General features: G+C 43.4%; 1 protein-coding gene and 1 pseudogene across 4 annotated transcripts in view; one reads left to right on the top strand and one right to left on the bottom strand.

Annotated features, from left to right (window-relative positions):
• LOC148016582 (uncharacterized) overlaps positions 1-12,643 on the bottom strand; it is an 89,790-nt gene extending 77,147 nt beyond the window's left edge. Inside the window, exons 1-4 of one of the 4 annotated variants that reach the window (XM_087664326.1) lie at positions 12,146-12,643; positions 11,726-12,040; positions 1,798-1,849; positions 1,465-1,673 (exon numbers count right to left, since the gene is read on the bottom strand). In XM_087664326.1, the coding sequence (XP_087520452.1) occupies positions 1,465-1,673; positions 1,798-1,849; positions 11,726-12,040; positions 12,146-12,204 (635 nt within the window). In that variant the 5' untranslated portion in view covers positions 12,205-12,643. The remainder of the gene's footprint in view (positions 1-1,464; positions 1,674-1,797; positions 1,850-11,725; positions 12,041-12,145) is intronic. The other 3 variants (XM_087664328.1, XM_087664329.1, XM_087664327.1) reach the window with 3 other exon arrangements.
• Positions 12,644-12,719: 76 nt separating this feature from the next.
• On the top strand, positions 12,720-14,650 carry LOC148016581 (aldehyde oxidase GLOX pseudogene; annotated as a pseudogene).
• The last annotated feature ends 3,791 nt before the right edge of the window (positions 14,651-18,441 follow it).

Here is an 18,441-nt window from a genome sequence, read left to right as displayed (position 1 = left end):
CTCCAGAGAGCACTTACAGAATACTTCAGCGTACCTGAACCCCCAGCCGCGACCACCCCAGACACTACATCTCCTACAAATAGGCGTTACCGAGATACAACATCAGGAGGCATCACAGTTGGCAGAGCTACAACGCTATGCAGAGCACGACGCCCTAGAGTACCTACACGGCAACATAGACGTGCCCATATGCACCACATTCGCATCACGCTAGCTCAATACAGAGGCAGATTGGTGCAATGTCTCAGTCGGAGGTAGCTTGCAAAGTCTTGCTGGATTCCATAGATTGAGGGGAGATACCCTACACTCTTGATCTTTTTAAACTTAGGTCTTTTTTCAGTTTTTTCAGTTTCCATACATCTCATTCCAATATACCATGTAAACTTACACATAAATTTTATCTCTTCTTATCTGGTGAGAGAGGATGATACCAGTTGTATTGGTTATGGTCTCATAGGCCACTCTAGCCTTTTAGAGACGTTAGTAGATCTTTCTTTCTCTCTCTCTCTCTCTCTCTCTCTCTCTCTCTCTCTCTCTCTCTCTCTCATTCATTTTCCTAGATAGATTTCGCAACTTTCAACAGGTCTCACCATAAACATTGGTTGGACCAGTCATCTAAAACCTGGCTGACCTGATAACATGCCACCTAGCAGCACCAATAAATGAGCAAACACCTCCATGATGTTAGGTCATAGCAAAATAAAGAACTGATGTAATGACAACTACAAAGCCTAAAGAAAAAAGACTCCAGACATGAGATTGTCTTAAAGGCCACAGTCAAAACTCAAATACATGTTACAGCAAACAATCTTGTGACTTGTGAGTTCCCTAAAGACTCCATGTGCAGACAGGACACAGGTGAAAGTATGTGGTATGCATGATGCCTGTAAACATTTTAACCATGCTGCTAATGACTTTACTGGTGCCATGACATGTGAGGACTTTACTGGTGCTAATGACTTTACTGGTGCTGTGACATGTGAGGACTTTTTGCCTCTAAAATCTCTTCAACACTAACTTACCCATTTCAAAGTTTTTCATTTCTGAGGCTACTACCAGAAAAACAGTGATTCAGTCATCCCTGTTTGAACGTTCTCATTTCATGCGTGGCATGTTCGTCATTTGCCTGATAAAAGATTTGAAATAATCATGTAATACTAAAAGCATTTTAGAGCGATATCCTCTTTAGCAAATGTTGTTTAGAATATAACGTACTTCAGGATATAAAGCTTTTCTTACTCATATGAAAAAACTAAAAGTCATATCTTCTGCTTCCTCCAAGAGTCTTAATAGCTCCTAAACTGCTGAGCTTGTTTTTGTAAACATTAAATCATCAGTTCCACAAACTGTATCCTTGAGAATGAAACTAGCTCCAAAACATGTACAAGTTTGTGTAAGCAGAGACTTGAAAGTCCGTGTTCTTCATGACTCAGGTGAAGAAAAGGCCCAAGGCAAGAGTAGAACCTGTAGAAGCCAACTGGCTTCAAAGTCTCTGCAAGTTGGTCCACTGTCAAGTGTTCATCACAAATGCCCTGAACACTGAGACCATTGGGGAGGGCATGTAAACGCTTCATTGCAGCTGCAGTTACAGAATCCCTCGTTTGAGAGCTTATCATGGCTGCCACAAGAGATTGAAACCTTTGTGTCTGCTTATCTGCTGCTTCATCTGCCAGCTGTTAGAGGGAAACCACACTCCTGGCATTTACTACTGAAACTGACAAGAAGTTAGGGGTAAACTGCATACAGTAATTTTTTCATGATAAAATATTTATGAAATCTCCTGCATAGCAAAATTACCTGGTGGGTCCCCATTTGATCAACAGGAGCATCTCGATCAGCTCTCATACATCTGGAAATTGGCCAAATTGATCAATGTTACTTGCTTTGGTAGACTAATAAGAGCCTGAATTCATTCCAAGAAGCATCTTAAAAGCTTAACATCTTTGAGATGCATAATAAAAATGCATGATAATCCATATAATACAAAAACCCATCATTGGCATTCCTTCCGTAAATCAAGCAGTACATTTTAATCATTAGACTGCATAACATCTAGTAGTCTTGACAAAATGCAATACAAACCATTCTCCACAAATTACATACTTGTTAAATAACATGAAGGAACAGAAAGTGCTGACATGTAAGTCACATACACATTTTCCATCCAAAATGAATTGAGAAAGAGATATCTACCCATCATTGTTATGGTGAGATGTCACCACGACTTCGTGCCATGGTTTTCACACATGGAAACTGTCAGAGTGCAGCGGTGCGGAAGCGTAGGACTGAGAGAGAGAGAACGCAGAGAGAGAAGGGAGAGAAAGAGACAGTGTACACTGAAGATCTGCTGTATAAAGAATGCTGAATACAAAGATATACACGGGCGCAGTGCGCTGGACTGCGTGTCTCCACCTCGACGATGCGACCTGCTGTCCACCTCAAAGTCTGCTGCAGTCTGCACTGTCTGCTGTCTGAAATCTGTGAACAGAGACAAAGATCTGCACGGCACCGGTCTGTAATCTGCGACAGAGAATAGTGGCCAGACTGCTGAAAACGTCAGCAATAAATAGGCGAAAAATCACCTAGAACGGGGCTCAAAACTGGGGCGCAGCCTGGAATAAAATGGCTGCAGGCAGTCGGACTGCCACGTGGCAGTCCGACTGCACAGTCCGACTGTGCAGCTGGTCCGACTGCTGGACCAGCTGTGCTGCTGCCTAAAAACAGGCTATGAACTCTAACACCCCCTCTCAGAGCCTGGACAGGGCAGAAGCCTGAGGGATCTGGAATGTTGCCGAAGTAGAGCCTGAGGAAGCGCCTTCGTGAACAAATCCGCAAGATTGTCCTCCGTCTTGCAATACTCCACAGTGATGGTCTCATCCAAAAGCTTTTCTCGGATGAAGTGGTACTGGATCTCAATGTGCTTCGTCCGGGCATGAAAAACAGGGTTCCTTGCCAAGGCAATGCAACTCTCATTGTCACATCGCAGCAATGTAGGACGAGTCTGGGGGCACCCAAGCTCCTCCAACAGTCTCCGAAGCCACACAACCTCGCATATGGTGGAAGACGCGGCCCGATACTCCACCTCAGTAGACGAAAGGGCTACCGTGGGCTACTTCTTGCTACTCCAAGAAATAACACCTGCACCCAAAGTAAAACAGTAACCTGTTGTAGACCGCCTGTGGTCCACGTCACCGGCCCAATCCGAGTCGCTCCAACCTGCAAGTACAAGATCTGACCCATCTGTCCCTGCAGGGTAATGAATCCCCAAATCAGACGTCCCCCTCAGATACCGAAGTATCCTCTGAGCAGCCTGCCAATGCACCGTCTTAGGTTCACTCATGAACCCTGCCAAGAGCCCAACAGCAAAACATAGATCAACCCTGGTGTTGAGAAGCCAAATCAAAGACCCTATCAACTGTCGATAGCGGGAAGCATCCGCCAAAGGAGAAGTTGAGTGGGAAGTGGCCTTCCAGTTCGGATCCATAGGAGTAGAGAGGGCCCGACAATCTTCCATCTCAAAAGACACCAAGAGCTCCTGTACATATCTCTGTTGGGAGAGAAAGATCCCCCTCTGAGACTGAAAAATCTCATGTCCTAAAAAGAAATGGAGTAGCCCCAAATCCGTCATCTCGAACGTCCGATGTAAAGCTGACTTTGTCTCCTGGACCTGCTGTGCATCATCACCTGTGACAATCAAATCATCAACATATAATACAAACAGCACACAACCATCCTCGGAAGTGTGAACATACAGCTGCGGATCGGCCTTGGACCGCCGATATCCCAACTGAGTCTGGAGGAACGAATCAATCTTCTCGTTCCAAGCTCGCGGGGCCTGCTTGAGACCATACAGGGCCTTCTTCAACCTGTAGACTTTCCCGTCCGAAGAACCAAAGCCAGGAGGCTGCTCAACGTAGATCTCCTCCTTCAAATCACCATTCAGGAAGGCCGACTTCACATCCAGCTGATAAACAGGCCATCTCCTATGGCCAGCCAAAGCAAGAACAGCTCTAATGGTTGCCATACGAGCTGTAGGGGCAAAGGTGTCATGACAGTCAATCCCTGGGCGCTGGGCAAAACCCTTAGCAACAAGGCGAGCCTTGTGCTTATCCAAAGTACCATCACTGAGATATTTGGTCTTGAAGACCCACTTGACTCCAATCACCTTCTTCTTCGGGGGGCGTGGCACAAGTGACCAAGTGCCATTCCTCTCAATAGCCTCCAACTCAGCTTCCATAGCTTTCTTCCATGGGGCGGACTGTAAAGCCTCCTTCACGGAGGTGGGCTCTCGATCCTGCATAACTCGGGACATCAAACAATAATTGGAGCAAATTGCGCCTGGTGCCTCCGTGACCGCCGCGGACCATCCTGCGGTCCCCACTCCTCAGGAACCCCCTCGATCCCTGAATCACGGAGTGTGTCACGGGCCCAGCGAGGAGGAGGCCGAACCTCCCCTCGTCGTTCTCCATCAGTAGAAGACTCTGGAATGTCCACCGGTGGTAACTCCTCAGAAGGATCCGGTGGAACAGTAGACTCTGTGTCAGAAACAGAATCATAATCAAACGGCACAGGCTCCAGCGGAACTGTAGAAGGAGCCAAACTCTCCCCTGGATCTCCAAGAACGGGATGCTCCTCACCCGTTGAAGAAGCCGGAACCTCCACAAACCGCACATCACGGCTAGTATATACATCCCGCTTGACGGGATCATAGAGTCGGTAGCCTTGGGACTGGGAGCTGTAGCCAACAAATACCTGTTTGCGGGAAGCCGCTTCGAATTTGTCACGGTGAGCTTTGGGAATGTGAACATAGGCATCACACCCAAAGACCCGAAAGTAAGAAACATCTGGCTTCGACCCAAAATACGCCTCAAATGGAGTCATCCCTTCCACGGCCGAAGTAGGAGATCGATTAAGAATGTGGACTGCAGTAGCCACAGCCTCGGCCCACAGAACCTGGGGGGTCTGTCGGTGCTCCATCATGGTGCGCGCCATCTCGATCACACTGCGGTTCTTCCGTTCGAGAATACCATTTTCTTGTGGAGTATTCGTATTGGCAAACTCCTGGTGAATTCCTCTATCTGCACAAAACCGAGCAAATTCATTAGAGACAAATTCACCTCCCTTGTCGGATCGCAAGGTCTTCAACTTCCGGCCTGATCGGTTCTCCTCAAAGAGAAGCCAATCCTTGAAGTGCGAGAAAGCTTCTGATTTTAGTGCCAAAAAGTAGGCCCATGTCATCCTGCTATAGTCATCCACGATCAGCATGAAGTACGAGCTCCCACGCAGGGACTCATTCCTCATAGGGCCACATAGATCCGTAGATACTAACTCCATCGGTGAAGTAGACCGCCGTGAAGCGGTGTGGGGAATGGCATCCCTATGCTGCTTCCCCCGTATGCAGGAGACACATGGCTGCTGGCTCACCACTATATCCGGCAACCCTCGAACAAGTTGTCCACGTGACGCCTTCCGAAGATAGTCATAGTTCAGGTGACCAAACCGAGCATGCCATAATTCAGACTGTGACTGTGAGGTAAGAAGAAGAGTAGAGAGGGCAGTGGAAGACTTCAGTTTGTAAATGCCGTTCTCCTCATATCCAGATGATAGAACCTTCCTCGATTCACGATCAAGGACTCGCACTGTAGAACTGTCAAACTCCACCAGAAGACCAAGGGAGCAAATCTTATGAACTGAAAGGAGATGGTACCCCAATCCTGGTACATGCAAAACCTCTGAGGTATGGGTGCCACCTCGTCCATCCGGAATAAGCTGCATCTTACCCCGACCTGCAATAGAAACTGAAGAGCTGTCTCCAATGAGAACCTGCCCACGCGAAGGTCGCAGCTGGGCAACACCATCTGATGAAGGAGTCATGTGCCGTGAGGCACCACTATCAATAATCCACTCTCGAGATTGGGGAGCCGCCATCGCAGCATCAGAAGCATTTGGTGAAGCGTCCTCAATGACAACTAAATGTAGAAATGCAGCTGATGAGGGTGCAGCCACCACTCCAGAATCCTTGGTTTCCTTCTTCTTGGTGTCCTTCGAGTCTTTGTCAGGGCAATCCTTCTTCCAATGGCCAGTCTTTCCACAAATATGGCATGTGGAGTCTTTGTCCTTGTCCTTCTCCTTGTCCTTCTTGGACTTGTTATCCCCCTTCTTCTTCTTTTGGTCCTTCCCCTTCTTCTGAGAGGCTTGACCTGTCAACGCCTCCGTCTTGGAAGCATTCTGTCCCTTTAACTGTTCCTCTTGGTCCAAGACCATAGGAACCAACTCTTCCCACCGAAGAGTAGACTCTCGCCCCGAAGCAATAAGGGCAGAGTAAAATGTACCGAATCGTGGCGGCAACTGGGACAAGAGTGTGATCGCCATGTCTTCGGAGGAAATTGGCTTCCCCGCATTCTGAACCTACATCTGTAGCTGCCTTAGCTTGTTAATGTGTTCCCTTAGCGAAGAAGACTTATTGACGGACAAGGTCCGCATCTGTACCTCCAAAGAAACCCTCTTCATCAGGGTCATCCGATTGTACATTTGATCAAGCTCCAGCCATATCTCACGAGCCACCGTCAAGTGCTCGATGTGAGCGATCACGGCTGTAGTGCATGATAGAAAGAGAAAGGATCGAATCCTGGCATTCAGTTTGTCCCAATGAGACTGGGCCCTGGCCAACTCCGCACGAGCATCGGAAGAGAGTTTGGACTCATCTCTTACCGAAGGCCGGTCAATATCTTCCTGTACCAACTCCGCCAAATCATAGGACTCCAGAATGGCCAACATCATAACACGCCAAATGCGGTAGTTGTCGCCGTCGAGCTTCTGATCTGTAGGAAGAGCCGGTAGGACAGGCACCTTCCGGTCCATAATCGCCTGGAACTCCAAGTCCATCTCTGTAGACATCTTCACCTGCAATGCCTTCTCAAACGCAAAAGCAGCCCCCTCTGACTGAGTAAACTCAGCCTGCTAAGGCTCTTCAGCGTCCCGAAGCTCCTTCACCCGCCGGAGGCGATGAAAAAGCAAAACCTGCACTTTTAGGTTGAAAACTCAAACTTTCTCCACAACAAACAGCAGTAAACAGCAGCAAATCCACCACCTGTACTCCTTTCCTGTGCGCCCACACTCGTTTCAGCCTTGTTCCAAGGCGCAGCCCTCCTGTCTGCCCTTAAACGCAAAAAACGCAAATTTGTGTCGCGATGAAAACTCCTCTTCAGGTTGATTCTGCGCTCAGTCAGCCCTCAAACACTGCTCTGATACCATGTCAGAGTGCAGCGGTGCGGAAGCGTAGGACTGAGAGAGAGAGAACGCAGAGAGAGAAGGGAGAGAAAGAGACAGTGTACACTGAAGATCTGCTGTATAAAGAATGCTGAATACAAAGATATACACGGGCGCAGTGCGCTGGACTGCGTGTCTCCACCTCGACGATGCGACCTGCTGTCCACCTCGAAGTCTGCTGCAGTCTGCACTGTCTGCTGTCTGAAATCTGTGAACAGAGACAGAGATCTGCACGGCACCGGTCTGTAATCTGCGACAGAGAATAGTGGCCAGACTGCTGAAAACGTCAGCAATAAATAGGCGAAAAATCACCTAGAACGGGGCTCAAAACTGGGGCGCAGCCTGGAATAAAATGGCTGCAGGCAGTCGGACTGCCACGTGGCAGTCCGACTGCACAGTCCGACTGTGCAGCTGGTCCGACTGCTGGACCAGCTGTGCTGCTGCCTAAAAACAGGCTATGAACTCTAACAGAAACATGGTTTCTGGTCTCTTTTTACAATCAAGAATCGTTGGGTTCCTAACCTGCCAAGGCCCACAGGCCACAGTGTCCTGGATAGAGACATAATTCAAAGAAATCGCTTGCTGCTCGATCTACTCACAAACCAAATGAAAAAAGCCCCAATATGCAAGGTACTTGTATGGAAGACCGGGTTCCATGTGCAACCAGTCTTCCTTCGTGGAGACAGTGGTAATGACCAGATTAATCAACAATAACAGCAAGCGTAGAATTCTCATAAACTGAAATGCAAATGTTATCACTTAATTGCGAGAAATCAGAATCAGCTATGAAGGAGAGAGAAACGAGATAGTGTGACAGTCAATGAGCTGAAGCAAGAGTGTAGAGTGTACTTGCTAACCTGAAAGATAGAGTGAAAGTACAACTCCTATTTAGGTCATCGGTTGACCTAACCAACCTTCCACCAACTAACTAGAGTTAGGGTTATTTACTCTAGAGCCTAGTGTCACTACTTTAAGTTCCTAAGACACTAGGTGTACATACCCTACTTTGACACTTTAACCTCTTCATAGACCTTTGCTGCCCCCTTGTGAGTCAAATTATCATAAACTAGCTACTGCAAAAAAGGATACACTTGCTGCCTTTGCATCATAACCAGCACCATAAGAAGCATTTACATGACCAACATGCATTCCTTTAGCCCCATGCATACCAGGGGGTACAAATGCATTACCATACATGCAACTTTGTGCCCTAGACATCATGCCAATACTACTATGCATAGGGTTTCGCATTCCACTTGTCGTATCCAAATACATTGGGCCTTTCATTCCATGCATCAGTTGCTACATATCGTAACGAGTTGTACCATGTATCCCCATATGTGGTCCTTGACCCACCATAGCAAGAAATATAGTACCACCACCAAAGTATCCTAGCTTTCCCATTCTTGCATGGATGCCTTGCTGTCCAAAATCCATTGGATTGGCTCTATCAAGATGGCCTTGCATATGCGTGCCTTATGGCACTGGTTGCTTTTGCTCATTGATAACATTGGGAGTATCTTAAGACGGTTTTGGTATTTTCTTCAGTATCCTACTATCCCAAAGCTCTAGAAGATGACTTCCTTTTTTGTCCTTGTAGTCCTTCTTGGAAGAATTTAAAAACCGAGTAAATTAAGGATCCTTTGCCAACTCTACAAACATATCAACTCCTCTCCTCAAACAATCTTTGAATTGGTCATTAAATCCCAAGCTACATGCCCGTTCCAAGATTAGGTATTGCATTTCCTCTGTTGCTTTGTATACCTTCCAATGGTGAAGCATCCTCATGACTTGAACACAAATCGCTATTGATGAAATGCTTGCGGTAAATGCACTCTGTCAAAAGATGACATACCAGCAAGATAGTAGGGTTTGCAGGGAGGAACAGGAGTAAACTTGGCAAATGTGAAGAAGAGAAGAGAAGAGAGAAGAATCTCTGATGAATGGAATGATGAAGTTCTGAATCATGGAGTGAATGTGATACAAGGGAACAAGGGTGCCGTAGCACAAGGAAAATGATAAAGACAACCACAAACCACGAACCGCAATGTCTTGAAGGGGTGTGAGGGCAGTGGAGAGGCTAGAGAGAAGACGTGACCAACTGAATGAATTAGCCGTAAAGAATGAATGAGAGAGTGGCCTATAAATAAGTACATTCAATCTAGGACGGTGCCCCTTTCTGGGGCTGCAAACCCTAAATACAAAACACAAAAACGCAAACTGCGGGTGAAGGATAAAGGGTTTCTCAACACCCCCTCTCAAGCCCAAAAAGGGGAACAAGAGAATAGTGAGGCGGAGATGCAATGCTATATGCTGAAGAATGCTCATGCAGCAGGTGCCACTTGGACAGTGTCCCTCGTGGGAAAATTTGTTCACTTGCCCAAGCGCCCTAGTACAAAGATGATGAAAACATGCAATCCATAGAAGGAATGTCGGACTTTGTCCAGTGCCGAGAACCATAAGGATATGTCTGTACTCCATCTCAAGAGGTGGCTCCATGCTAACCAAGTGACCAAGGCAAAAAGAGAAGAGGAGGAAGAAGATGTAGAGGATCCCTAAGATCCAAGATTTCCTCCTGAGAGGTAACCTACAATAAAGAACAATAGACAGAGGAAACTGGAGAACCCGAAACTCAACCTCGGGAGAGAAGCCACTAGCTCCGTGCATTCATGCTGGAAGGAATATGAAGGCCTCATCACCAAGTCGCACCTGAACCTCCAAGGTCTCGATCTTAGTGGTACTTGAAGATCCTAGGTATCAGCTGAAGAGATTATTTGGTCGAAAACAACCACCCCAAGAAAGTAGAGGATGGGTGAAGAACATGTGAAGTAGGTTCCCCCTTTGAGGTGGGAGGTGGAGGGGCCCCCACTGAAGTCGAAGAAGAAGTAGATACCCCCTCTAAAGGCAAAGAAATAACATCCCCCTCTGAAGTAGATAGGAAATCCAAAAACTCATGGATCACACACTCCAAAATGTTTGATGACGAAGGAAGTGCCACCAGTCGTGCAGAAAAAAGTATCTGGGGTGCGGAAGAACTCCCAGAGATGGTCTCTCAAACCTCAGTAGTCGAGGGTGGGGAAGGGTAAGGCTCAGAATGAGCAAGAGATGGGCAACAGTCGCTGTCTCTCAATGGAGCAAATTGGGTAGCCGAAGAAGAGGAAGGAGTCGAGTAGCCACTGTCTCTCGAAGGAGCGGGATGAGGAGACGGTATCAAACAATCACTGTCTCTCAATGGAGCGTACTCCAAATCCGTAGGTCGTGGAAGCCACTGTACTTGAAAATAAGTGGGAGGAGACTGCCGCTGGCATTGAGACAATCTCCAGGAGGTCGTAGAGCCAATCGATCCTCCATGTGCTCAAAAGGACTTAGTGCGCATCGAATGCGTCTTATTGCCTTGAGCATAGTACTTTGATAGCCAATGCAAAACGATCTCTATGGCCCAAAAAGGGGAGGTGGCACAAGGAGTGCCTGGTAGAAGACGCATATACTCCAGGGGGGTGGGGAGCAAAGGTCAATGTCGATAGTCATCGATGGAATGACCGTTCTTGCCGTAGTAGGAATACCCACGTGGAATGACCACAGGTGGTTGTCACAGCAAATATTAATTAAAATCTCCACCTCCAATGGCTGATTTTGCTAGAAATTGTTGAGGAAGGATGAGAATAGACTGGAGGATGAGAGAGAATACTAAGAAGAGACAAAATTCCGACTTCCATCGCGAGAAAATGGAAGAAATCAATTATTATCTTGTCTAGATAGCCATGAAAGCTATGTCCGCTCATGGAATACCCCAAATATGATGTTGCTTGGCTGAAACAACCCTCAAATTGTTGTCACCTACTATTGTAGTCTCTTTTGGGCATGTCAACAGCCCTTGGAGGTTCTCCTACTAGCTGGCAATGGCCAATCAACTATTGCAACAGCAATTGCAATCTCTCTCTCTCTCTCTCTCTCTCTCTCTCTCTCTCTCTCTCTCCACTTGCATGGTCGAGTTTTGCCAAGTAGTAGACTTCCGAAACAATTTCCAGCATTATTCGGCTTTATAATTATTTATGGCTCAAAAAAATAGTATTACTGGGCAACAATTAAATTGGCTAGGCCAACTTATCACCCAAGTGATACTGAGCATTCATTAGCCCAAAACTTGCATTAGGGACAACCAGTACCACCTAGTACCTAGAAAACAAATCCATAGAAAGCAAAAAAGTTGGCTATGAACAAATAAAACTATATACATCATAGAATCCCTATCAGCTTGTTTCAGAGACTCAGCAAACAACCAATCTGGATGTTTTGTAAAATCAATCATTGATGGACATCGTTGGATTCTATCCCAATGAAAAAATACTCGATTGGACATTCCCACAACAAATGTTCCTGTTGGCATGTTGATTAATTAAAGTTCACCATACTAACTCTTTTAGGATCTTTGCAGAGAACAAGTATGTTCTCTTACCTTATATCATCGATGATAGCTTGCCAGTTAGCAGGAGCCCCTTGATTAATTCCTGCCCTCACACTCGAGCCTCTATCTCCCCTCTTCCTTCGAACAGCCACCTTATTGAGATCATTGCCCAGGTCTTCAATTTCCTCTCCCTCCTTCTTACTGCTTCTTGACCTGTACTCTGCTACAGAAGGGGGGCACACAGCTGTGGCATGCCTGGCACGTGCGGGGTGAGGATGCCCTGCTTGCGTATGAGCAAGGAGAGCGGGCTCTTCTCCTACTGTCCTGATGTCTTGTACAGCTACTGTCTCCTCTTCCTTTGGAGACCTGAAGGCGAAAGAAGAGAAGACATTTGTACAAGCTTCCATGCCCAAAGATGAAGCAGCGGGGCAAAGGGTGACCGTGCTAGAGCAAGCATAGAATCAAAGGAACCTTTTCACGACCAGATTCCTGACAATGTCAAAGGAACCCTTCCCATTAGACGAAGGCATTGGAGCAAGCTTCCATGGCCGCGGGCTAAGGATGTATGTTAGGGCAAGCAAGCTTCCATGGCGTCCGGCTAGTAATGCATGTTAATGAAAGCATCGAATCAAAGGAACCCGGCTCATTAGCAGATTCCTGACAGTATTAGCCCTCGAAGGTAATGCAAGCTTCCATGGCATCTTTCCTCCTTTCCTTTCCGAGAATGTTCACTCCTTCAGGTTAAAGCGTCCTTTCAAATACCCTTGATGGAGAATGCTTTCGTTTGACGAAAATGCTTTGCTTTTATCCACCCTGCTCTCTCTCTCGGACAGGATCTTTCCTTTCAACGTCCTCTCCCAATTCTGTGTTTGATTCTCTTCTAGTATTTTTTCTGCCGTACAAGCAAGTAGATTCATCCCTCCAAGTGATTCCAAGGATCACTTTTTGTTGTTGTAGTTGTTCGATTCACTTGGTCTTAGAATCATACCATCCGCTCTATAAAAGCCCACATGGGTCCTATTTGCAACGACACACACCTAGTTTGAATCATCTAGCATTGTGAGAGGGCATACTTTGGGTTAAATGAGGTCCTTTAAGTTCATCTTTGATGAGGCCTTCCTATGGGTCCTACTCATTTTCCCTATCCTAGGGATGCATCATGTGAATGGTCAAGGAAGTTGGGAATTGTTAGTTGAAAATGCAGGCATTGCCTCGATGCATGCAGCTGTAACAAGGTTTGACAATGTGGTGATGCTAGATAGGACCAACATAGGTGCTTCCAAAATCAACTTGACAGGTAGATGTAGAGACTTGGTTGATGACCTTATCTTGAAGCATGATTGTACGGCCCACTCAGTGCTCTTCACACCAGGCCATAATGCAATTCGGCCGCTCTTCATCCAAACAGACACATGGTGCTCTTCTGGTCAATTCTTCTCGGATGGGACACTTGTCCAAACAGGTGGTGACTTTGAGGGTGTCATGAAGATTCGTAAGTTTAGCCCTTGCCCACAATATGAAGGTTGTGACTGGGTTGAATCCACCAATGAAACACTCCAAGCTGGTCGGTGGTATGCATCCAATCAATTGTTGCCGAATGGTACCTCTCAAATCATTGTAGGTGGTCGTGATGTCTTCACCTATGAGTTTTATCCAAACCCCAATAATTCTCCTGCCATCTATTTGCCCTTTTTACAACAAACAAGTGACGCACAAGGTGACAACCTTTACCCCTTTGTCCACCTTTTACCGGATGGAAATCTTTTCATTTTTGCCAACAGGGACTCCATTGTTCTAAACTATCAAACCAATGAAGTTGTGAAAAGATTTCCCACAATCCCTGGAGAGCCCAGAAACTACCCATCTGCTGGATCTTCTGTAATGTTACCATTGAGCGCAGAGGATAATTACTCCAAAGTGGAGATCGTTGTATGTGGTGGGGCACAATATGGAGCTTTTCTAAATGGGAGCTTGCAATTACCAGCTTCTCAAACATGTGGTAGACTAACAATTACAGCAATCAACCCTATGTGGGAGATGGAAACTATGCCCTTTCGACGAACAATGGGAGATATGTTATTGTTGCCTTCTCAAGATGTCCTTATCATCAATGGGGCCCAAAACGGGTGTCAAGGATGGGGCTTGGCTTCAAACCCAATACTCACCCCTCTTCTATATCACCCCACCATGCCAAATGGCAATCGATTTTCCTTGCAATCACCTAGCTTTATTCCTCGTGTTTATCATTCAACAGCAAACCTTCTTTGGGATGGCAGAGTTCTAGTTGCTGGTAGCAACACTCATCAATTTTATACTTTTATGGGAGATCTCCCCACTGAATTAAGAGTGGAGGCCTTCTCTCCTGATTATTTAAATTCAACATATGACAATGTGAGGCCCACAATCTTGCAAGCACCAGAAGGTATTGAGTACAATGAAACATTTGTGATGCGGGTGGCTATCAATTCAAAGCCAAAAGATGATGTGAAGGTCGTCTTGCTAAGCGCCCCTTTTGCTACCCATTCTTTCTCTCAAGGTCAACGACTCCTTAGCCTTAGAGTCCAACCCCCGACTGTCGGAGGAGAAAACGTCTATGTGATAATTGCAACAGCACCCCCCTTTGCTACCTTAGCTCCCTCAGCCTACTACATGATGTTTGTTGTGAATGATGGCATTCCAAGCTCCCCTGCCACATGGGTCCATGTTTATTCACCATCTTCATGATTCAAACAATCAAACCAACTCATATAATGTACTATTTCTTATTTACCATTTGTCCTTCCCCACAAAGTCACATTCCAAACTTGAGAGGTGCAACTTGTTTCACCGTTCTTTTACTCACATGGAACTATGTATTTACTTTAAGAAGAGATTTACATACTTTATGATGGTTGCTACTTGTAATGAGCACTCTTAGCTCGTTTGACCATACGTTTGTTAAGATGTTTGTTGCCAAACTAAGGAAGAACCACAATCATATCAATAGTATGAGAATATTTGAACACCTCTCTCTCTCTCTCTCTCTCTCTCTCTCTCTCTCTCTCTCTCTCTCTATATATATATATATATATATGCGCACATGTGTGTGTGTACGTATTTGTGTGCTTATGTTGCTCTTACAGAAAACACCCACTTCAATGTCTCAAAATCCTTGATTAAAGAGCTTCTAAGGCTATCATCTCCCTCACTTTCATTAGCGAACCAATTGATACACATCCATGTTGCATTGAAGCACATTTGTTTATATATATTTTGTTTATGCTTCATATTTAATTGGTCGTCTTTCCTAGAAATACATTTGTTTTCTTTGTGTAACTCAATGCTTTCTCCTTGTGTTACAACATATACACATGTATCAAAAATTCACGTGGCTAAGTCACGATGCTAGAACCTATTCAATTGTTTTTAATGTGAAGAGAAATATACATATTGCCACCTTTTCAATTGTCACTCGTGTTTATATCTAGCTTATCCTCTTTCCTAGATTACTAATAAAGAGAAATGTTTCCATTGCTTTGTGCAAACAAGTGTTATGACCTCATAACTAAGGCATAAACAACAAAGCTTGTGAAAGAGATATGAAGCATATCATTGTGGTTATCTTACATTTATACTAGGGTAGTGTTATGGAATTATGTTTATTACAATATTTTATCATAATTTATTATTATATATTTTGTTTATTTGCCTCATGATCCATGACTTATTGTACGAGGTGCACATGTGATATTGGTCGCATTATGCTTGATAAATAGGTGGAAGAATACTAATGTGTTTTGTGTTGTCATGAGTAGATAATTAGACAAAGTTAAGCAAATTTATTATTTTTGGAGTACACAAGTTTGTGCATGGAATTTATGTGCTCTATAACATTGAAATTTGATTACTTGAAGTATTATATATTGCATGTGCCTATTAGCACAATGACTTTATGTATGCACACGTGCAATAGATTTATTTTTTATGTATTTATTAGAGAATTAAAAAAAAAGTTTTTGTAAAGCTATTGGAATAGAGTGTATTTTGATTTATTTGTACAAAAGCAAGTAGTGCAAAGCGAGGAAAAGCAAAAAACACAAAAAGGATGTTTTCAATGTAGTTTGAGTACAAAAGCTTGATCTAATATTATAAACACATGCATGGGGGAGGTGCTTGCCCATACATGGGGACAGCATGTACCAACCTTGTTTTGTGCAAGTTCTTGGTGTTTTCTTCTCCCATGATATTTGTTCATTTCTTATTTTATTCTCAATTACATTCTATCTTATGGTGAAGGCAAGCAACATTGGTATCAGAGCAAGTTGATTGGTTTGTGGGTCAACATCAATAAGGAAGTCATCCATCCATCTTAAAGATCCCATCATCATCCACATCAAGTATCGCCCTAATATCCAATGGACGAAAGCTTTAAACCACTAGTGTCTTGTCTAAAGTGTGGAAGGGTGGTTTCCAAGGTACAAAGGTACAAGGGTTGTTCCTTATCTTCCTAACTCTTTTTCATATAACAAGTCTTCTAATTTCCAGCCACAAACCAACAATGCGTAAAGGTACCCAAATGATAATCTAGATAACAAAGTAAAGCCTTAAACTACAAATATTAATGTACAAGGTTAAATCTGATCCTTCCTTATACAAGGTTAAATATGCATTTCAAGGTATTAGATATAATGGTACAAGGGAAATCAAGGGGTTAGAAATTTCTATAGAAAAATACAAATAAAAAAATGGTTTCTTAGTTGCACCTCTTCAATCATCATATATTATCATTTCTATGCCTTTGAGACACCAATTTACTCCTACTATTAATTATCATACTCACACAATAACATTTGAATCTCACGGCTAAGTAATTCCTTTGACTAGTGATCCTAAGATTGAATTGTTTCCACTAGTCAATCTCACATAGGCTAAGCGAGCACTTAGTAAACAACACAAGGTATGCATGTCGTTTGTACTAAAGTTGAAAACTTTAAAACTTCAGCATTGATACCCACATAGAAAATGCTTTTTAGATTCATAAAAACATTGCTTTGTGGACGATTGTCCACCTGAGTTTCCACCATCACGAGGAGAATTAGATCACAAATTGAATCGTTTTTTGGTGTTACTTCACCACACAAAGCTCCATATAAGCACGGTCATTTGCATCAAAAGAAAATTCAAAGGCAAGTGACTAAATTATTAGATAAATGTTTAATTCGTCCCAATCCTTCTCCTTTTGGTGCACCTGTTTTCGTGGTTGAAAAGAAGAATAAAACATACAATATGTTCATTGATTATCAAGATTTAAATAAAGTCATTGTTAAAAATTAATATCTCATTCTTAGAGTTGATTATTTACTTGATAAACTTAAATGGCTAATTTTTTTACCAAAATAGATCTTAAATCAAGATATCATAAAATTCTCATGGATTCAGCTAATGTCTTTGTGAATGCATTTAGGACACAATTTGGGCACTATGAATTTATTGTTATGCGTTTTGGTCTTACCAATGCACCAACTACGTTTGCTCAAATGATAAATATAATCGTTTTAGATTATCTGAAAGGTTTTGTCATTGTTTTGTTTGATAATATACTTGTCTTCAATGAATTAGAATACACAAAAATCACTTGTATGCTAATCCTAATAAAAGCTTGTTCTTTCAACATCAATTTGAATATTTAGGTCATATAGTTTCTGACAAGGGTATAACTACCTCATCCCAAGAGTGTGCATGAAGTTCAAATCTTTCCTAGGATTAACTAGGTTTTATAGAGATTTTATTAGAAATTTTTATCTGATTGCTTTGCCTTTCACCACGTTGTTGTGTAAAAAATATTATTTTTCATTAGGGCCCTACTTAGCAAAAATTGATTGACACTTTGAAATACCATTTGACCCATGCATCTCTTCTTCAATTGTCTAACTTTTCCATGCCTTTCTTTCTATGAAGCCTTATTATAAAAATATGTTGGTTATGATTCACATTTATGAATCTTAGATTTTTTTATGCAATACATATTGGTTTTGACCCTACATATTGAACCCCTATCTCATAACTATCATTTCTTCTCTTCCCTATTATAAGTCTAGAATTTGTTTCTCCGTATCTTAAGCTCTTTTTACTTGAGTCTCTATGACTTTTGGCCATACACAGAAAATCACTCAACCATATACATACGAGTGCACGTATATGGTTGGGTTGCACGACCCTAGAAATGCCGCAGTAAGCCCATTGGATTAAAGTCATTGACTCACCCTCTCTTTGTACTATAGGAATCATTTAACTTTTGTAAAATATGAAAAATTGAACTAATTGTAGACACCAACCCACTGTATTCTCCATAAGTCATATTCTGTATTACTTAATAGATTGGCATAGATGGACTAATCAACGTGTGTTGAACTCCATCCAAAATCATCAAACCAGTCTGGGATATTGGCACATTGGAAATTTGTAGGAGTGAACATACCTATCTCATGCTAGTGGTTCAAGCATAGGCATTGTTGTAATGCTGAATGACCATCCTATTACTTATGAAAACCAAAAACTAAAACCTTTAGAACAAAACTATAGTACGTACAATTAAAAAAAAGTAGTTGTAGTTCATGCTTTGGATATTTGGGAACATTATTTAATGGGGTCTAAAGTTCTTATAAAGACAAATTTAAAAACTCTAAAATATTTACTGAATCAATCTCTAATTTTTAACCAACACATTAAATGGGCTTCCTTCATTCAAAAATTTCACCGTATGATCTAATATAAACTAGGCCATGTTA

This window comes from Lygodium microphyllum, chromosome 23 (genome assembly GCF_053477565.2).
Source record: "Lygodium microphyllum isolate KBCC chromosome 23, Lygodium_microphyllum_v1.1.10, whole genome shotgun sequence".
In the NCBI taxonomy this organism is placed as follows: domain Eukaryota; kingdom Viridiplantae; phylum Streptophyta; class Polypodiopsida; order Schizaeales; family Lygodiaceae; genus Lygodium; species Lygodium microphyllum.
Note: the sequence above shows the minus strand (reverse complement) of the source record. Positions and strands in the feature narration are given on the sequence as shown.